The sequence below is a fragment of the Athene noctua genome, chromosome 13 (genome assembly GCF_965140245.1).
Source record: "Athene noctua chromosome 13, bAthNoc1.hap1.1, whole genome shotgun sequence".
Lineage (NCBI taxonomy): Eukaryota > Metazoa > Chordata > Aves > Strigiformes > Strigidae > Athene > Athene noctua.
The window spans coordinates 19,878,007-19,898,709 of record NC_134049.1 but is presented as its reverse complement, the minus strand read 5'-3'; the positions used below and the strand labels follow the sequence as shown (position 1 = coordinate 19,898,709).

Below are 20,703 nucleotides of genomic sequence, written 5' to 3'. Positions count from 1 at the left end.
TAGGACTTGGAAAAGTTTATTTTTTCCCCATTTTGTGCGCAATGGTAATTCAGAAGTTCTTAAACAACATTAATCTAAATGAAACAAGGAAGCAGCAGCTTGTTAATCACAGAAAGAAATGTTGCCCTATTCACCAAAAGCAGAGTGCATGAGGAATAAAGCTCACTGTCCCTCCTCCAACATGTTGTTAGACCATATAAAAAAAAAAAGCTGGGATGCTTATGTTATAGAGTGACACTAGAAGTTGTTACTCAAAGTTGCTTTTACTTCTGAAACAACCAGCCTAAACAGTCTTAATAGAAAGTAATTAAGCGGAGTAATATCTATTAATAACAATAAGCTTTAAGAAGCCTGGTTCTGGCAGTAGGAATAATCCTGTGCTATAGTCATGAGTTTGAAAAATACACATTTTTCTTGCAGGGTGCAAGCATACCTTAAGACATACAGACCAGAATGACTCATATGATGATCTTTATGTGATGAAGAAGGGAGGGAAAGAGTTGCTTTTGCGCCCATTAAGCTTAGTAAGCAGGGAAAAATAGTCTCAGATCCCCTTGAATAGGGATGAAATGTATTTCTGGAACATAGGCACCAGAGCCAAGCCTTTGATCTGTCTTAATCGATTTAGGACTAGTCCCTTACATTCAGACTTTCTACATTAAAATTACTAGTCAATAGAGCAAGACACATGGAACAGACTGTGTAAAAGTACAACACAATAAGCATTCTAGCAGAAGTCACAAAATAGTATAAATTTGCAGTTAATACTTTCCCCTCACAATATGTAGCAGAACTAATTTGGTATAATTTACTCTCAGTAGAGCTATATTGTAAATTGTGTTTCAGAGAGGAAAACTGGTAAGAATTCTTTTGGTATATAGATTTGAAAAATAATTTTACTTCAACATTAATTCTCACCTCTTGCTGGTTAATGGTTGTGGGCTTTTTAAAAATACACAAGTAGATTAAATCTCTAGAATTTTATATTTCTTTATTCATGCCCTTGGAGGGCAAGACTATATTTATTGAATCACCAGAATATATAAAGTGTTTTTTTCACTGCTTTTAACATTAAGTTGCTCTTAAATGATTTTCTACCCGTTTCTGTTTATGAAGGTCATCTTGTGCTATTGTTAGGCTGAAAACATATCTTTTAAATTTCAGTAAGAGCAATAAAGTAGGTTTTAACCATTAAGGTGCTTTTACATTTCACCAATTCTGTTACTGGTTTATTTGCATAATTTTTCTTTGTGGAAAGTAAAAACCTCTAGTTGAAATGGAAAATGGTAGACAGTTACAGTGGCAATAAAAGAATTCACTTACATAAAAATGTTTACCAGATAGAAAAAAATAAATAAGACAAAGCACTTGGAAAAGTCCACTGAAAGCAGGCACAAGCATCATTTGTAGCCATTTGGACTAAATTTATTAATGGAGAGGCCCTAACTAAAAAGTTTGCTCTCTTAAGAGACAAGCAAACTATATGCATATGGATATCGTTACATATAATGTACTTTGTGCGATGTGTCCTTTCAGAGTTATTACAAGTAGTCTGAGAAAAGTTTAGTCTGTGTCCCGAACTCTGCGGCAAATCTCCTCTGTGAATTCCGAACACTTGGCACTGCCTCCCAAGTCTTTTGTCAAGACCTGAAAGAAAGAAAAAACACTATTACTAAAATGTTTCATAGGGCTAGTCTTGTCACTGAACAGTTTATATGTTGTTCTTGTATGTTGTGTATGGATACTAAACAGGGGTGAAGAGTACATCGAGTCTGAGGTTTTTCTGCATCCCATGTAGCTTTCGTTAATAAGTAATATGCAGACTGAAACAGGTAGAGAAAAATTAACTATGAACATCAAGTACTGTATTTCCAGGTTAAAGTGATTTTATCTTAACTACAGGAAGAATGTGCCTTGGGCCAAAGCTCTCCGAGCCCCTTGGCCTCATAATAGTGTAATTAACTGTTAAGTACTTAAATTTTCAGTAAGTTTGTCCTTTGAAGTAAAATTCATATATGAAGACTCAGCACAAAGTAATTCAGTAAGGTTTTGGGGGTTTGTGTTTTGTTTTTGTGTTTTTTTAAAGGAAACCCACACAAATAAATCACACATAGCTCTTAATGTTGCATGTTAACAGTTCTTTAAGTTTGCTTAGTTTAGTTAAGAGATGGAAAAATGCAGAGTTAAAAGAAATTTTTTAATCAAGTATAATTCCTGCCTGGCAGCATGAGATAGTAAAATAGAAAAAAATATGGGCAAAATTGCTTTCCCAACCTAGCTAGATTAAAGCAGTCTAGGAGATAATTTAAAATCTTTAGTTTTCCCCTTAAATTACACACAGAGAGAAATAAATGGCGGGGGAAGGAAGGAAAGGGAGAAACAGCAAGACAGACAATCAAGGTTACCATTTTAGGATCTTGTCATTTTAACTGCATTATGCTATTTTCAATTTAAAAAGATTCTCTCCTTTATAAGCATATAATCACAACATTGTAAGTAACTAGTAAACAAGTAGCCATGTCACAAAACTTGCACTATGTTATCTTCCATAGAATTACTGACCTGCAGGCGGAGGATTTCATTTCCAGAGCAGTAAATGGAAACTGTACAGGAACACCTCTTTATTCAGTTGTAAGTTTAGATTATTTTTTTTTAAACTGGCTCCTACACACAGTAAGATAGCTGCAAACAGACCACTTATGAAATGATGACAGGTTTTTGTTTAAGCATGCTTGTTACTTTTAATTACAAAGCAGCTTCTTATGCTCCTACCCAAGATAACTGAACAAGCATGGCTAATCCTCTTTAACTGCAATCTTTGGTATCTTTCCAGCTATGTTTTGATGAGTGAACCAATAACATTAAGAGCACAAATTCAAGTCAGGTTTCAGAACATAAGCCCCCCCAGAATATCCCATTTGTGTCTCAACTCTGGAGACACTTACTCCCAAAGGGAAATCACATACAATCTTAACAAAAAAAGTAAATACTGGATAAAAACTGTTCTTTTGTAGTCCAAAAGAAGTGAAAGCAGTTAGAAGGAAAAAAACCATAATTGACCTGAAGAAACAGAAGCATAAGTATTACAGTCAGGACTGAAATGCTACAAATGAAGTGAATAATTAAGCCTGTGAAAGGTAAATGAGTATCCTTCACTTCAGGATCCAGATTTAACTATGTATGCATTATAAACTTCAGAAGTGAAATACCACTAGTTACCTAAACTCTAATCCCCTTCATGAAAAGCAAACATCCAGTTTTAGCTTTTAGAGTTAACAAGGCTATGGAAACGTAAAATGAGTGTTAGTGAGACACAAGGAATGCTACAGCCTGTCCTTACTACTGGGCAGATTTAATACCACCAAAGATAATGTAATTGCTATCAGAGAAGGACAGCGGCACTGCTCATGTGTCAGGCATCCACTGTTCTGGTGTTAATGTTCTAAATTAATTTTTGCTGTGATAGAATATGATTTTAATTCTCACTGCATACATTTGCACACTCTCATATTACCTTTCCATCTTTAATTGTATCAAAGCAAGCTGTCTCAATTTTTGTGGCATGTTTGTGTAGTCCCATGTGACGCAACATCATTACAGCACTTAGAAGAAGGGCAGTTGGATTTGCCAAGTCTTTTCCTGCAATGTCTGGTGCCGTTCCATGAACCTAGAAATAAAAGTGAGCCTACTGGTTATGATGTCAATATGCTGATTAAAATGTCCTAGGCAATTCAAGTGTACACAAGCAACCTGAAACACAGTCATCATGCACAAGCATGTCAGAAATAGGCCTTCACTGTGATACAGTTAGTAGAAAGGAGATAGGGAAGACCAGAACAATTCAGTTCAAAGATATCAGAAAGGGGCAACCTAATAGCTCTCAACTGTGTCCCTCAAATTCTATTTCACAGAGGGTATTTATCTTATGAAAAAGAGGGAAGGCAAAGCGTCAGTAAAAGGACTATGTGTAATACATACTTCAACTATTCTCTCTGGGTAAAGCTTCAGCACCTCACAGTAAAAAATAGTTTTATGGAGAACTTAGTTTAATGTCACGATAAAGTTTTAGATTCTCAAAGTTGAGACAAAGTAGTTATTACTACTCTATTGTGCTTAAGGCAGCTTACCGACTCAAAAATCGCAACTCCATTAGCACCAATGTTTCCACTTGGTGTTACTCCAAGACCCCCAATCAGTCCAGCACACAAGTCACTGGAAAAAAACAAAAAACAACAGAAAAACCCGCGTGTTTTTCCATATGTAGTTGCCTCTCTGTAAGGTATCAAAATATCTTCGTTTCTGATTTTATTGCAACAATAACTTATTTTATACACCCACACAGTCTGAGAATAATATTGGGAAAGAATAGATGCTGTTAGTCACTTGTACTCCATTGGAATGTTTGAAATTTTGTAGAACAACTGGCAGGAGACAATTTAATAAAGAAAATTTAAGAGGAAATTCCAAATACCAGAATAAAGTTGATTAAGACACAAGCACAACAAAAGGTACTCAAAGCACAGAATACATGTAGAAGTCTCAAAAACTAGCAAAAATGGTAATGTACAGTTCCCTGTCACTATCCAGAGGTCTTATTTCCTCTGGAGAGACCACAGAACTACTTTTATATGTAAAGTTCTTCTAAAAATGTGGAAGAATTTTGCTCAGATAGATGAATTACTAGCAGTTTTAAAGTTTATTACATGTAGCTTAAGGAACATGTTCCAGCTGACACCAGACTAGCTTTTCTTTTTACTGAGCAGCCCTTAAGTCACAAGTCTGACATTAACAGATCATCAGACATAAGCATTCTGTATTTGGTTTCTTCCAAAATTAACACAGGGAAGGACAAACCAACTATGCCTACAGTCATCATACTGCACCCTCAAAACTGAACATCCTGATAAACAAGGCTCTTAAAACTGGTATTTTAACATACTGTTTTATTGCCTACAGCTTAGCTAATCAAGGACTAACAAGCAGAAAAGTTTGGATGACGCTGCAGAACAGTATTTTAAGTTTAAGCTAAAATAAACCAATTTGCTTTAGTTTTATAGAGTTTGGGGGGAAAAAAACACTACATTTGTCTACATTTGTCACTATAGGTATTTAATGCTTCAAGAAATTTCTTTCTGTACCTATTTAGTCCAAGAAACCTGTTTGGCATTATGTTCATGCTTTAAAAAAGCACTGTGGGTGAGTCTTTCCCCAGTGACAAAATTGCCCTTCTTCAAGAACAGACTCAAATTCATTGAAAATTTTTAGAATCATGATATTTTAATAGAATTTCTATGAGAACTTTAAAATTGGTGATAATGAACTAGGTAAAGTGAGTCGAAACAGTACTGATGATAGGACTCATCTGATTTGATCTCTCTTAGTTAACAGCATAACAGCTTCTGTGAGGGCCCTATGGACTCCTCTACCAATTCTTAAAGAAAGAAACATTAGTTGGAGTCTGATTTTTCTTAGAGGTGACAGACAGCCTTATCATAGAGAAAGAGAGCAATTTTAAGAGAAGCTCAACAAGCATTTCTTCTTATGTATAAGTTACCTTTACATTTATCATCTGTTTAAAACCAGGAGATGGATTCTAAGATGTAAATTGTTGTTGAACTTTTAAACAGATTCTGATTCAGGCTATTTTCTCAAGCTCTACTTAGAGGTGCAAGGAGAAGCAATGTTATGGTATACACTTAAATGTTCAGGTTAAGATGCTTAATTTTACACACAGTATTTAATTGAATTTATGCTCTACCTAAACATTTTACAGAATGGAAAATATGGGATAAGGGATTTTGCCTTCCAAGACATCAAGTACCTCTAGTATTGTTACTCAAAAATTAAATTTAGTTTGAAGATAAGGAAAAAATACAACACAAAACAAGGGGTGGTAGGATATTAAAGGCCACTCATTTCATTCTTCAGTGACTATCCAGAATCATTTAACTGTATGGCTAGCTTGCTGTAAACACCATGGTCAGACAGTGACCTTACACGATCTATTTTGGAGTTTAAGACTAGAGAGTTTTTCCCCAATATCTAAGTATTCTTTATTACAATTTAAGCCATTAAATTCTTCACTTATTCGGAGAAATTTCTCTCTGCCTCATCTGAGCAATATTTATAGCCTCCATAAGCAGAAACTTCTTTTTTACGTAAGAAACACATTCTCATCATATAGCCCCTCCTAACAATATTAATAACTGAAGTGTAATAATACCATCCTTTCTTCCCATTTAAATGGGATCTATAAAGTTTTAAACTCTGGATATATAAAATCATCACCCATCTGACTAGCATATAACCTGAATAACTGAAAAGTAACAGTATTCTAAATACTTGGTAAATTTTAATTAAATTCTCCATACCTGAGGATGTCACCGTACAAGTTTGGCATAACAAGCACATCAAATTGTGATGGATCTTGAACCATCTGCAAAGAAGTATATTTTCATTAAGGTTAAGAATTTAAACTAAAAAATAGCCACAATTAAAACATATAAATACTCACATTCAGACACACAGTATCCAGATACATTTCATTAAATTTAATATCTTTACAGTTTTCTGCTGCCTCCCTGCATTTTCTCAAGAAAAGCCCATCAGACATTCTCCTGCAAGTAAATAAGCAAGAGAATACTGCAGTTACTGTAAGTAAGCAATAGTGAAGATAAAGAAAACTGCAGGTAACGCAAGTCTAAATAAAAATATTAGAGTGCAGAAACTTGATTTGTGACTAATTATCCCTTATGTTAAATATAAATATTTTAAATATATTACAGACAAGGTACGACTTTTAAATTTCCTCCTAAAATATTTTTGTATCACTAGTTTAACATAATGTACTAGTTTAACATAATGTACATTAATTCTCAGAATGATTCATATTCATTTACTAAAGACTTAATGAGTGTGTAAAGGTGGGGTCACATATTATCACACGTTATGACCTGATGCAGTACAAAGTGTCTTAGAAACTGTAAAAGACTAGTCATTTTCATCCTCAGTTTTTAAATTAATTTTCCTAGTTTAAGACTATTTTTGAAATAAGAGTTTTGCAAGGGAAGTCACAGGATTACTATAAATTTACTAATAAAAACATTAGTATGTAATTATTACAGCTGTGTCAAAACTGGGTCAATATTGCCCATTTTACTTAGGAGGCTTTTACTTATTTTCTATTTTACTTACTCCCAGTAGCATCAACAGAAGTTTTACATTTGAGGAAGATAAAGTTATTTATAATTAGATGCATGTTACTATTTGTCGTTCTTCTCAAAAAGAAGTGTCAACATACATAATATTTGCCTTGTGCACAGCAGTAACGTGGCTTCTCTGATTATTTCTGGCATACTCAAAAGCAAATTCTGCAATACGCTTGCTAGCTTCTTCTGTGATCAGCTTGATACTTTGCACAACACCTTCAACAATCTGAAAGACAGTAGTTGTGTTGGTAATAAAAAATGTAAGCTCATTTTTCAAGTCACTAATATAGATGTTTGGAACAAATGAGTAGAATTCTGAACAAGGTGGTTTCAACAATGCGTTTCACAATAAAATAACTTTTTTAGGGGTAGCAAACTTAAACACCACCCAACTTCTTAGTATTAGGCTGCTGAGATGGGCAAAGTTACCATTCATGAAACAGAGGAAACCTGCCAGAAGCACAACACTGCCAGCAACATACCACATGCTCAATTCCACTGTATTCGCCTTCCGTGTTCTCTCGAATCGTGACAATGTTCACGTCTGTGTATGGGGTTTTGTACCCTTCAATTGAGACACAGGGCCGTACATTTGCGTAAAGGTCAAAGGTTTTACGCAGAAGCAGATTCATTGATGGGTGCCCTGCAGCAATTGGGGTCTTTAAAGGCCCTGAAGGGAAAAAAAAAATAAAAATACAAGAATGAACAAGGAGATAAACCCCTCCATGAATTTCAGGGTTGAAACTCCAGGTAAAGTGGTACTTCTATAGGGAATCTCCAAATTCCTATTTAACCCTTATGCTGAAATGCCACAGGAATTCTCTGTGCTACTGAGCACTACGCAGTGACATTAGTGAGCTGTTTAAAGGCCAAATCGCAACTCTTATGTGGAATAGGAGTTTTTACAAGAGGTTTTCACTTCCACCTAAAAAGATACTATTCATTAGGAATATAGTTATTGCATACTATTGTGTATCAACTGCATTAGAAATGCGTTCTGCATAGAGTCCAAAGGTTGGTATGTTGCAATACCCACCTTTAATATATTTCTTAAAAGATGTATAAAAGTTATGGCTTTGAAATGAAACACTTTTAAGATTACAGAAGATTATCTGACAGGCTGTCCCCTATAATTAACCATTTTATTGTGCTACAGATTAAGGACTTTGGCTTTAAATCAGATTCGTGATAAACACAACAGTATCTAATATCTGCATTAACCCCCAAAGTACCTTTTAATCCCATTTTATTCTTATCCATGGATTCTTTGGCATCTGGAGGTATCATCCACTTCCCTCCTGGTCCTTGGATAGCTGTAACATTCCTCTCTTCCCACTGAATAGGAGCCTAAACACATTTACTCTATGTTAAATTAAATATCATGACTTTTCCTTCAAGTTTTAACTTCTCTTTCACAAAAAGGTGCATAAGGAATTTTGTCCAGGCCTTCCTAAGCAATTTTTCTCTGAGAGTAAGTGAGGTGTTTGAACTCAAAATAAACAATTTTTAAAAAATGGGATTAAGTGAAACAGTCTGAGCAATGTATCATCATAAATTTGTATACTGTGATACCTCCCCTAGGTGTCATGTATACAGAAATGATGAGAATTGCAATATACATGCTATTTCTTTCAAGCTCTTAGAGCTGCTAAGAGTTCTTATATACAAGAGACAAGACATATGAAAACTGAATTCATTGAGAACTCATCATGCATACTGCCTGGAAGACAGTACATAACATAGATATATATTTGTTATCTAACTGAAAATCTGCAAGTGTTCCACAATGCTTTCTGAATTTGCATTCACCACAGGAATCTCCTAAGTGGAGACAGGCTGCTGCCCATTCATTTTGTTGGGAAAAGATACTAGGGCTTTTGTAAGCAAACAGAACCAATCCAAGCATCACATACTAAAGAATCCCCTTTCAAATAAACAAATCTGATTAAATATTGCAAACATGCACTCACACACAAACTTAGGTTTTACTCCTCCACACCTCATGCTTGACTCCCCAGAAATAACCAAAACTATTACAAGGTTTTCATACATAATTGAAAAGAACTTCATTTTTTCCAATTCTAAGTCAGATAGCTGTCAAAGAAATGGGATATACCTTGGTGCTGTTTATGGAACAATTTAAAAGGCATCTTCCCTGCAGAGCTGTATTTCCTTTCAAGGAAACTCAACAAATTCTGGTGAAGTTCCTCATATAGGTAGTAAAACATCTTGGATATACTTAGTTTATACATCACTTAAGTGAGTGTGTTTGGCAGTGCAGCAGTTTGATTTCTAAAAATAAGCCAGTCCTCTCACACACACTTTCGTCTGTACTGGAAGTCACAGTGAATGAAAGAACATGCTCTATCGGTTGCTCAGGATTGCAACAGGATGATTTCACATGATATATTGAGATCATATTTCCAAAAATTAAACACAGCATTTGCTCCCAACTCTCTACACCTCTGCCAGCTAAGTTTCAAGCCCTGCCTTGATACCACAATCCTATCTTTTACTGGCTGAAGCATCAGACTCTATCGTCAGGAAGTTTTAATAGCTGAAAGGTGACTTGATCTTTTGGAAGTTAAAGAGAAAACATTTTCAATATGCCTAGTTAATACTTGTTGTTGTAGTGAAACTTACAATGCTTACAGCAAGACAAATATGACTTACTTTGGCAGCATCAAAAATCTTCATGACAGCAGCAGAAATCTCAGGTCCTATGCCATCTCCTGGGATTAAAGTTACTGTTTGTACCTAGGCAAAGAAATATCAGTAGTACAACAAATGAATAGTTGTTCTCTATGTAGAAAACATTTTCATGTGTTGTAGGAACCAAACAACTACTAGAAAAGAAAAGAAAGTTTCAGTTACCAAACAGTCACTATGAACAGCAGTACTGGACAGAAGCGAGAATGACTAGCTTGCTTGCAAAGGGAGTGTGCAAAGGTTTTAAGAAAATTGTTTAAAAATCTGCCTACTATCTATTCTTATTTCAAAACAGATGTTTAACCTGAAAGGCAAGTTCCTGGTCAGTACTCCTTGAAACGAATGCTTTCTTCTTGAAATTTAGAAAGGAAATATTACCACCTAGTTATTGCTCTTACCCATATGTCTCCAGTATTATCAATGTGCTGCATAATACCGACACATGCTATAAAAGATTAAATCTATGAAAAGCTACATTTACCTTAAAAAAAATCTCAAGCATATGTGAACTTCTCAAGTAACTTCCTAAAAGTCTCAGACCCATTTTTAATAATACCAAGTTATTTTCCACCCATAATGCTTTCAGTCTTGTTTCTTGTATCATCATCAAGCAGATGAAAAATTGCATGGCCCAGGCTCACTGAATAACAGGAGAAGAAAGTACTCTGATAACAAAAAATATGATCACTATTCTAATCGTACATGCCCCAGCTCTTTTTATTTACAGATTTTCAACAGTTTTATAAGGGCTCTTATTACCTACAAATAAGGCAGCTCACATACGCCATTATTTGCCAAACCCCAAGTAGAATCAAGTCACGTGTTTCCATCCTTCTCTACACAAAATATTGAGAATTTCAGTATATACTGACTGTTTTTTAAACTATTTTGAGCCAAAAAATTTCACTGTGCACAATAAAAGAAGCAGAGCTTCGATAAAAGACCGCTGCTGGTGAGCAAGTACATAACCGATGGAATGCCTGTCTTGCGTTGCTGCTTCACAGCACAGCAGGACTCCACCTGAGCCAGACAGCATTTCATCTGAAACAGGAACGTGGCATGAGCAGAACCGGAGGTGCCTCACCTTCTAAATCTTTTTATACTATGTAAGATATGAGTGACCCTTCAGTTTCTTTGATGACTGTTCTACAAAACCTGTAATTTTAAAGAGGGACTGTGGCTTTTAATTAAGTCCTGCCTAAGGGTGCATGCAGTGGGGCCGAGCCCTGCTTCTGCCTGAGGAGTTTTCAAGGCCACCTTCACAGAAAAAAAAAGGCCTGCAGGCACTTCAAACAGATACACATGAAGAAGGTAAAACATGTACACGGAAATACACAGTCTGCATCTAAAATGCTTTGAAGAGGGCCTTGAAAAGGCAGAATTTTATATGCAAGATATTCTCAAAGCAGCAGTAAAGTAAATCTAGTGCTTGGAGGAAAGTCTGCAAAATAAAATGAGAAGCTTCTCAACAATCTTTCTACTTTGCCCAATATTTGCCCTTTTCCATATAAGTTTCATAAGTCTGGTTTATGTCCATATTTTGTGAGAAGTTTTCATGCCACTTCTATCTTTTGCTGGAGCCTTTTGTAATATCACTTTAATATGCAATTGTCAAAGATAGTAATTAATCAATATAAATCCAGCATAGCACTAAAAGCATATATGTTCACTTATTTAGGCCTTATTTTTTGAGAATGTAAAAATAACAACAGCAATCTTATGAAAGTAAATTTCTGAACCCCTTTCTTGAGAAACTTCTTAAAAGTAAAAAAACGGTACTATTATACTCACAGCATTACCAAAACTTCTGGTCACCTGTTTTTGGTTTTTGAAAGCACCTAGCAATCGAGAAACCTGCAAGAATATAAAACAAAAAGATGCTATTATTTTTTAAAAGTTAAAAATACCGCAGCAAATCTGCATTTTAAAATCATATTGCTTAAAATTTCCTGTTTCAAACTAGTATCAAAACCCAAATGAAACAAGAGCAGCTAACACTTTGCCAAGCTGCTCTCTAACATTCTGTGCACTGACACCTCATGTGGGTATTCTTAGCACAAGGTAAACCCAGGACAGCCGTGCTTTGCAGTGTGCCATACTCTCCTATCTTGCCTGGGGTGAGAGGAAGTTACTGCACAATAACCTGAGTCCTTACATACTACACATTTGAAATAAGGTTGCAGTAACTAACGAAATAATGATATGCTAAGGATTAAGATTCACGGAAAGCAAAGTGATAAATCGAACGCTTTTGCTAACAGTTGGGTGGACAGTATCTTTACACATTTTAGGTGGTTTCCAAAACCACTTCGCATTAGTGTAACTTCATTCAAACTGTGAAGTTTGTTCTTCCACCTTTTACATCTGTATGCTTTGCACTGTTGCCTTCTGTGTGCCTGACAGTCTTTAAAAAGCATAAATGAAATGTACATTAAAAGACAAAATTCACCATAGCAACGAGTCTATACAGCATAGTCAAAGAATTCCACTTTCTAACATCTGAATATTCTGAACTGTCATTAAGCTTCAAAACTGGGATAATAGCTCACACTCTTGCCTAGCTAAGCACCACAGACAGTATCTCCTATTGTACCAGTATCAATACTTAACTGCAGAAAAATCACTGCCTCCGGGTCTCGCCCTCCTCTCCAGGATTTTTCATGCCTCTGTGGCTTAGGGGTCAGAAGACTTCTAAGTGTAAACAGACTTACACTATTTCAGTTCTACCATACTCGTGTATGTAGTCTGTCCACAGGTATCAGGCTAGATAGGAATGTATTTGACAATTTGTATTCCTCTCCTGTCCAATCTGTGTTGGTTACCTCTTGTTTTTACTGACACACATGCTTAAATGTAGCTGTATGGCAAAAGGGACAAACTACATTTGCACCAACAGAAACAACTAGAAACAATATAATTCTCATGTATGTTGTAATGAATGCCACGGGAGAAGTAATTTAAGCCAGAGTTTATTTTTGCTTGTAACCCAACAAGAGATGTACAAGGTCATTGCAACAGGTAAGCAGTGCTTACCATAGGAAGCCATACATTTGAGGCAGCAGCTGGAGCGATTAAATGAAAACATTGACTACACAAGTGTGAGTGCCCTCGTACATATAGTCAGGATCCACATTCCCGAGTAGCCCTGGAAAGGGAACAGTTGGTCTTGCCAGAGATCATGGCCTGGCACATTATACTTCAGCATCTGTAACACCAGCAGAGGATCAGGCTAAGCAAAAGTGATCCGTTCTGACCTTGAAGTCACGTGTCGTGATTAACTCTTGACAGTTCTTTCCTATTTGCGAAGGTATGTGAAGTGGGGCTTCCTCGATGACTTAACCCCCAGTGGGGTATTATTTAAAGGCGCAAAAGAAATTTCATTTACTCAAGGCAAAAAGCAGCAGCGTCTCTGTGACAGCCCGGGGAATTACAGCTGTGTTTCAGCACGGTTCAGAGCCGGCAAATCCCACGGGGCAGGTAGCGGGCCAGGAAGCCATCGGACAAACCCCAGCCACTCTTATTTTTCGCCGCAGTGACCGGGATCGCGGCCTCCTTTCAGGAACGCCGTTTTCGGCCGTTACGGTCCGCAGGCAGCGCCCGCCGAGTGCCGCACGGGGGCCGGGGGACACCCGCCCGCGGCCCGACTGCGGCGAGGCGCCCGCCGCCGCGGTCACCCCCACGGCGCCACCGCCCCGCCAGGCCGCCGCCCCGAGGGATGGCGCGGGGCTCCCCCGGCCCGGGCAGCAGCGGCCCTTGGGGTACCGGCCCGGCCCGCACCCTTCCCGCCGCCCGCGGGGCCCGGTCCGCACCCTTCCCGCCGCCCGCGGGGCCCGGCCCGGGGAGAGGAGGGCGGGGGGAGCCCGCCGCCGCCGGGCCGCTGTTGGGCCGCGAGCCCCGCCGCCCTGCGGGGCCCGGCGGCACCGCGACCTTGCGGGCGGGCGGCCCACGCGGTGGCATCGCCTCGGGCATCACCGAGCCGCCGCCGCCAAGGTCGCTCGCGCGCCAAGGCGGCGCGGGGAAGGGGCTTGTCCGCCCCGGCTTACCGTAGGCAGCCACGCGGCCGCTGCCATGACGCTCCCAGGCACCGCGGCCCGCTGAGGCCCGAGAACACCCGCGCTCGCCGCGAGACCGGAACCGGCGCGCGGAGAGCAGCGCGCCCCGCCCCCGCGAGGCCCCGCCCCCGCGGCCGTAAAGCCCCGCCCCCGCGGAGCCTGCGGCGGCGCCGCGCTGAGGGGGAGGCGGGGATCCCGCGGCTCCCGCCCGCCTCAGCCTGCCCCCGTCCCGCTGCGCCCCGGCGCCGCGTGGCGGGAAACGTCCCCCGCCCGGCTGAGGTACCGCTCGGGTACCGCGGGCGGCGTCCGCCAGCTGCGTGTCTCCGGCCCGGCCGAGATGCTGCCGGGGAGCCATCGCCCTGGGCCGTGCGGGAGGTGTGGGGCGGGCACGGCCCGGTGCCGCCGGAGGACGCGGGGAGCCCCGGCTGCGGTGTCTGAGGAGGTACCGTTATGGCATCTGTGTGGCGACGAACAGAAGCAGCTTTGCAAGCGGCCTCCACTTCTGAAGCATTTGATACTCATCAAATCTCAGCTTCTAGAATAGGTTCGTTTGCAAGAAAAAAATAGGCATTAACCGAGGAGAGTGTCAGCAGAGAAAAAACCAGGCACTTACTTGAAAGTGTCAAAAAAACAAAGCTGTTGAAACAGAGGCAGATTAAAATTTGTATTTGCCTTAATTTTTGAGGTACTTGTCTCGTTTTTTTTAAAAACGTTGATGATCTTGTGTGTGAGTTTTAGGAGTCGGCTGTGGGAGGCCCCAAGCTGTGGAGCATACAGCCAAGGGGACAACACTGCAGTTAGAGTAATAAATAAGAATCGAGACAGCTCTCCTAAATTCCCACCAAGCAATTAAGAAATGCTTTTTCTTCCCTGTGCTTAAGGGCAGCGATGTAGCTTGGGATGTTCTTGAGAGTAAAGCGCCAAGCTAGAACTAAGGCAGTTTGAGCTCAGACCTCTGGGAATAATGGCTTCATCTGACTCCTAAAAGATTTCCTGCCTTTGAAATGGTGATAACACTTCCCTTTCCTGTATGATCTGCTTAGACAAAGTGATGCAGATAGGATATGGTAGGCTCTGCTGTCTAAGTAATAGTGTTGCCATTGCTTGCAGTTGTGTTCAGTCCATTTATGTCAACTTTTGTTGTCAATTAAAACAATTCTAGGAATAAATCAGACTCTCAGCTCTTATATGAGATCAGTACTGAATTTCTGAACTCAGTGGTTGCAATGAGGGGTATAAAATCTGAGTTTATCTTTAAAGTTTAAACTGGAAAGAATTTAAAAGAAAAGTAAAACTACCTTTTGTTTCTCACACTTCTTTAGCAACATAAGGGCTGGGGTTCTGTCTCTGTAATTTTGTGCTAGTTTGGGGGGATAGAGTTATCAGATTACTTGCAGCCTTTCCATTTACTCACCTCTGCCCTGTATGTGCTTGAAAACTAAGACTCTGTGTTCAGTTTCCTCTTGTCTTGAAATTGTGAGTAGGAATTCTCCAAAATGACATTGGACAATATGCAGCTTTAGTGGCCCCTATTTTCTGGGGGTAACTTGCTTTCCCCCCCCCCCCCCCCCCCCCCCCAGGACAGGGCACCAGAGGATACTCACAATTTTTCCCGTGTTGGAACAGCCTGTGTGTATGTTTTATTTTTTTTTTTATAATGCTTTGCATTGAGAATAGTCTCTCAAATGTTGTCTTTAATGGCAAATGTGCAGAATTCTCCTGATACTGATTTTCTTTTGGTAACTACTATTGTTTTTATTCATTTAGACTTTAAAATCTAAATTGGCTCTACAGGTATTTGTTGTAAATGTTTCTGTAAAATGATTTTTTTGGTTGAAAGCGTGGTCATATTTTACATATATTGGCTCTTCTGTTGTGCCGTCTTTAGTTGCCACAGTTTGTGTGTCCTATTCTCTGCTTCTTTTTCGCCCTTTTTGTAAACTGAGGCTTGATCCCATCTCAAACTGACCTATGATGTTTTGAGGACATACTAGCTGATTTCTTAATGTTTTACTGTACTGCTTCCCATGAGACGTATACATCTGTTCTACTCCTTCATATTTGTTGTTTCATTTGCCATGATACTTACCAAAGGACTCCTTAAATGTTGTTTATGTTGCTATAGTACACTGATCACTATATTCATGTTTTCTTGTGTTTTCTGATTGTATTTGCATGTACTTGCTGGGTTTACACTTCAGAGGTGTAATTCAGTAAATTGAGGTGAGGGGAGAAATTGGGGAGAAATTCTTTTTTACATACACTTTCAACAGCTATTGCTGTTCTGATTTGTGTCTCATAGGTGCTACCATAACAGTAACCATCAGTAGTTATTTTGCCTAGAAAAAAGATGCCTATATAGGATAGCTGTAGCTTCTTTCCCCTAGTAAGGACCGTGTTGAGAGTCTCTGTGAGTAAATCCATTACATTAAATTTAGTCTGCTTAGGAAACCATTATTCATTTCTTATTAGTTTGTCCCTGAGGCAAAGCATTGTCTTGTGTAAAGCATCTTTTAAAAAAAAAGTAATTTTTACTAGATTTATTGTGGATAAATTAGGCTTAATGAAATGCAGTCAGAAACCTCCATCTTCTAAGATAGTGTATTTTATTAAGCTAGATAGATAAGATCATAAACCCAACAAATTTGGCACAAGGTTTTCCTTTCTGTTTTCTTTAGTGTAAAAAACTCTACAGAAAGTTCCCACTCTCTATAACAAGTGCAATTTAGTCAGATAGCATCTTTCATCAGTTAGAGGGCCATGAGTTTTGCATCTTTCTCAGGTTCTGTTTATTCATTCATAAGACAGGGCTCAGTCCCATGAAGTGTTCTCTTATAGGCCAGCACTTTCAGACAAATTTACTGTGGTCTAAGCATCCTCCTGTCTGTCATGTGTTGGAAAAGCAACTTTTCTATCTGCTGCAGTAGCATCCAACTGTCATTTTTCGTTATTTTAGGGTTTCTGTTTTGTACAGTTAGTTTCTTATTTATACATTGCTATAAGAGGCAAGGTATGATGGTGTACCACATTACAGTGGTAATGTTTTGTAGCTCTGTAGCATTTTTCTTTAAGGAACTCACAATCATTTTAATTATTTTAGCTCCACAGAACTTATTGTAGGTGAACATTATTATTCCTTGTTTACCTGTGAGCAAACAGAATTGTGAGTAGTGTTCAAGTCAATAAGCCCCAAAGACTCAGGGGGAATTTCCACAGCGTAGGTGGATGATAGAACTTTTCCCTCGTAATCATTGTGGGTAGTGATCGTTGTTACACTCGCAGTAGAAGGAGGCCCTAACAACTCAGAAAGTAGCAACACAGCTGTTCTTTTTGCTGACAGGGTGAATCTTTATGAACAGCTAATCTGCAAGGAAACATCTGTGTGGGAGAGAAATTGTTGGAGTATTTGGTGTAACAGGCATGACATCTTGCAGGTTCTTTTTTCCCCAATTACAAGCTATAGCAAACCAGCTTGAGCTGTGAAGGCAGTAGATAGGCAACTTAATTGTTAAAACTCTGTGTGGATCCTCTTCTTAACAGGTAAAGTGATCTCTGTTCATAGTAGCTTGATCTTCCTTTGATGAGGAATAAGAGCTTTCATACTTAAGCCACAGCCAAATTCTCACTGCATAATTTACAGAGGCAATTTAAGGTAGTATGACCTGTCCGCTGGAGGTTATTAAACTTACACCTCCACTACTAAATCAGAGCAAAGTCACCTGGTGTAGCAGCCATGGCTAGCAACAGTTCAGAGCAGGAGACTTTGCACTGAGGTGACCATGACTTGTCCCACTCCCTTGAGCTGTGGCTGTGGCTGTGGCAACAAGTCCCTGCGGCTGGGGTCAGACTGCAGCCTAAGGTGGGTGTTAAGCTATTGCAGCTGGCAGCCGTCTTGCTAGAAAATATTAAATCTGGTGTACATGGTTGATAGTATATTTTCTGCTCCATTAATTAAACTTTTAAAGGAGATGAACAGTGGCTACTTAACCATGTTCTCTGGTATAATGTAGTTAACCATGTTCTCTGCTGTATATATAGTGTCCTTAGTAAACTTTATTTGCAACTGGTTGTGGGATATGTGTTATGTGTTGCTAAATAGCTTAAAATCACTTGCTTTGGCAAACAGTTTAGAGAAACAAATACAGTAAAGTGTGAATGAAGGCTGGTGCTGCTCTTGCTGTGCACATAGAAAAGTATTGATTTGTTGCAGTCACTTGTGCTGGGGCTAAGTATTGCTTAACACCCAACTGGCAAATAAAACTAATCTTTAGTAAATACAAACAGATAGGAGAAGTGAAAAAGAGCAAACTTGAAAATTATCTAATCTTTGATACATACAGATAGGAGTGAAAAAGTGTTTGTGCATTGTACTGTCTTTAAATTTTACCTAGTCAGTATAGCAAGATAATTATGCAGTGAAACGTAGGTGCTGCTATAGCATGCTGGAGAAGAGCTGGCTAGTATAGTGGAACCCTCAACAATCAGTATTTGAATCCTCTTTTTAAAAATCTGTACATTTTAGTTTTAATAATAAAAAGTACTGTTTATAGTATGGAAAGAAGAATAGAAGAAACAATTTATTTTCTGTCCACATAGCACATAGTCAGTGAGCCATTCCCTTGGCAAGCTGAGTCTTTCTTTAAAACAAGAACTTATAACTCTTTTAAAGAAATCAACTCTTTTTAGCCATACCATTTTTCCTGCATGATTGACGTTAGAACAAAACCATAGCATTTCTAATATGCAAGAGAAAAGGGGGTGGGGGGGTGAGTGGAAAGCCAGGCCCCAAGGAATAAACAGGAATATGTCTGTGAACCTTAGGATCTCTACCTGTGGCCTACTTCGTAACTACAAGTCTTATCTAGTTGGTGCTTTCCATTTAGCCCTTCTGCTTTTTATTGTTGTTATTTTGATTCTAAGGATAGAGACTAGCTGATACGTGTGTCATTGAGCATGCAGTGGGAGCAGGCAGGCAGGAATATAAAAGAAGGTAAAAAATTAAGAAAGATGTCAGTCTTTTCACTCTAAGAATACTGTTAAGTATACAGAACCACAAGATTAAAAGATATGGAACCCAGTCCACCCCTGGTATCAGCTCACTTCTGTGTAATGCCATTAATTTGGCCATTTATATTTAATCTGATTTGCATAGACAGGCAGCTTGAATTAGGCGGCTGTGAATGGAGTGCTATTTCATGCAAATCACTTGACACTAAGTATTGGTCTGGTCTGACTGAGAACAGCTGCTAGCTCTGGCATTTCAGTAGCACCAAATCATAGATAGGAAACATGCTTAATTATATTTATAACCACTAAAGCCCTGGATGAAGCTCATTCGGAGTTGAGGACATGTAAATGACTTCCAAATTCTGTGAAAGTTCTTAATCTCAAGGGACCCTTATGAATTGTTATCTTCTGATTCAAAAAAAGTGTGTTAAAAGAGCAATTTTAATAAATAGAAATAATGTATTTTATAGATTTGGTGTTTTTGCTTTACATTCTGACTTGTGGAGAATCTTTTGGAACATAAAAAGAATCCAATGCCACTGTACTTTGGGGAAAAGAAAAATATCACAGCACTGGTGGCTAGAAAAGCAGAGGTCAGTCTGGCCGTGTGAAAACCAGTCAGTTTAACTGTCTGATATTTGAATAGATGCTTGCTGCACTCTCGATTGGATGGTAGGTCATTCAGAGTTTGTACTCTCCTCACTAGTGTACCTTTTTCCTTCTTATTTTGCAACTGTGCTGCAAGAGATTCTATTGGTAGAATCCATTTCTTTCACTGTTAAAATTCTAGTGTTTGCTTATGCTAATAAGCCTTGTCGAATACATTCTTATCCCAAGCCATTTATTTTGCATATGTGGTAATATATTCTGGTTCTGTAGTTCAGGGCAGTGCTGGTTTGAAGTTAAAATCTGCATTTCTAAATGTGACAATGTACATGAGTCATCTGTTAGAACAGTCTGCAGTTCAACGCTTCATATAATGTTTTTACTACATATCCAACACACTTCATAGGATATTTTTACTACGTATACAATGCATTTACTTTCAGTATTATTCTTAAATGTTTGTTCTTGGTTGTTATATGCTAAGGTAAATTGAACTATTATCCAATACTGTTATCAAGTCAGGATCATTAGAAGCTGTAGGGAGAAAGCAGAAGGTAGACATGCTGTCTTGCTGAGGAAATAATGACCATTGGCAGAGCTGTAGGTATAGAAGGTAGGAAACTTATTAAATATTTATAAACCCTCTCCCATTCCCGTGTGCACAAATGGGAAGTGAACAGTCCAAAGAAACTTACCCATAACAGGTCTTTCCTCCCTGTTCCACTCCTTTCTCACTCCTTCCTCCTGTTGTTACAAGAGCTTATCCTTCTGCAGGTGTTAGATAATATACTTTTGTTTGACTTTTGAAATTTTGTCTGCCTGAATCTCTCTTACGTGCTCTTTTTTTTTTTTTTTTCCCCTCTCCCCGGAAAGATGGAATTAAGAGTTGTATTACTTCATAAAATACACTGTGAGCCCTCTAGTGGTACTTTCTACCTTTGCTTTAGGCAGTGGCAACACCTTTTTCTTTCCAGCTGTGCTTGCTTGAGCCGAAGGAGTCCGATTAACGTCTGTTGAGTCTTCCTGTTTGTTTTTTATTTATTTATTTATTTAATGTGAGAAGGAATACCTGCATTCAGTGGTATACCCGGGCGTTCGGCAGCTCCGGCAGCGCACTCGCA

At 38.8% G+C, this 20,703-nt stretch overlaps 2 protein-coding genes across 3 annotated transcripts in view; one reads left to right on the top strand and one right to left on the bottom strand.

The window, feature by feature from the left end:
- Positions 1-14,094, bottom strand: IDH3A (isocitrate dehydrogenase (NAD(+)) 3 catalytic subunit alpha). The gene is made up of 11 exons (XM_074916735.1): positions 13,961-14,094; positions 11,709-11,771; positions 9,882-9,965; positions 8,441-8,555; positions 7,691-7,878; positions 7,301-7,434; positions 6,515-6,617; positions 6,372-6,436; positions 4,128-4,212; positions 3,515-3,667; positions 1-1,647 (listed from the first exon to the last, which is right to left on the bottom strand). The coding sequence occupies exons 1-11, from the start codon at positions 13,985-13,987 to the stop codon at positions 1,564-1,566; spliced, it is 1,101 nt and encodes a 366-aa protein (XP_074772836.1). The 5' UTR covers positions 13,988-14,094; the 3' UTR covers positions 1-1,563.
- Positions 14,095-14,160: 66 nt separating this feature from the next.
- The window catches only part of CIB2 (calcium and integrin binding family member 2), a 54,872-nt gene continuing 48,329 nt past the window's right edge, over positions 14,161-20,703 (top strand). The window contains exon 1 of one of the 2 annotated variants that reach the window (XM_074916737.1): positions 14,161-14,513. In XM_074916737.1, the coding sequence (XP_074772838.1) occupies positions 14,420-14,513 (94 nt within the window). In that variant the 5' untranslated portion in view covers positions 14,161-14,419. The remainder of the gene's footprint in view (positions 14,514-20,703) is intronic. The other variant, XM_074916738.1, reaches the window with a different exon arrangement.

Bases quoted from the DNA above. Each gene is read 5' to 3' on its own strand.
- IDH3A (XM_074916735.1), bottom strand. From the start codon at position 13,987: ATGGCAGCGGCCGCGTGGCTGCCTACG. The intron at 9,966-11,708 runs GTGAGTATAATA...TTCTTTGCCTAG, and splicing joins CCAGAAGTTTTGGTAATGCT to GTACAAACAGTAACTTTAAT. The intron at 6,437-6,514 runs GTGAGTATTTAT...ACTTCTTTGCAG, and splicing joins TGGATACTGTGTGTCTGAAT to ATGGTTCAAGATCCATCACA.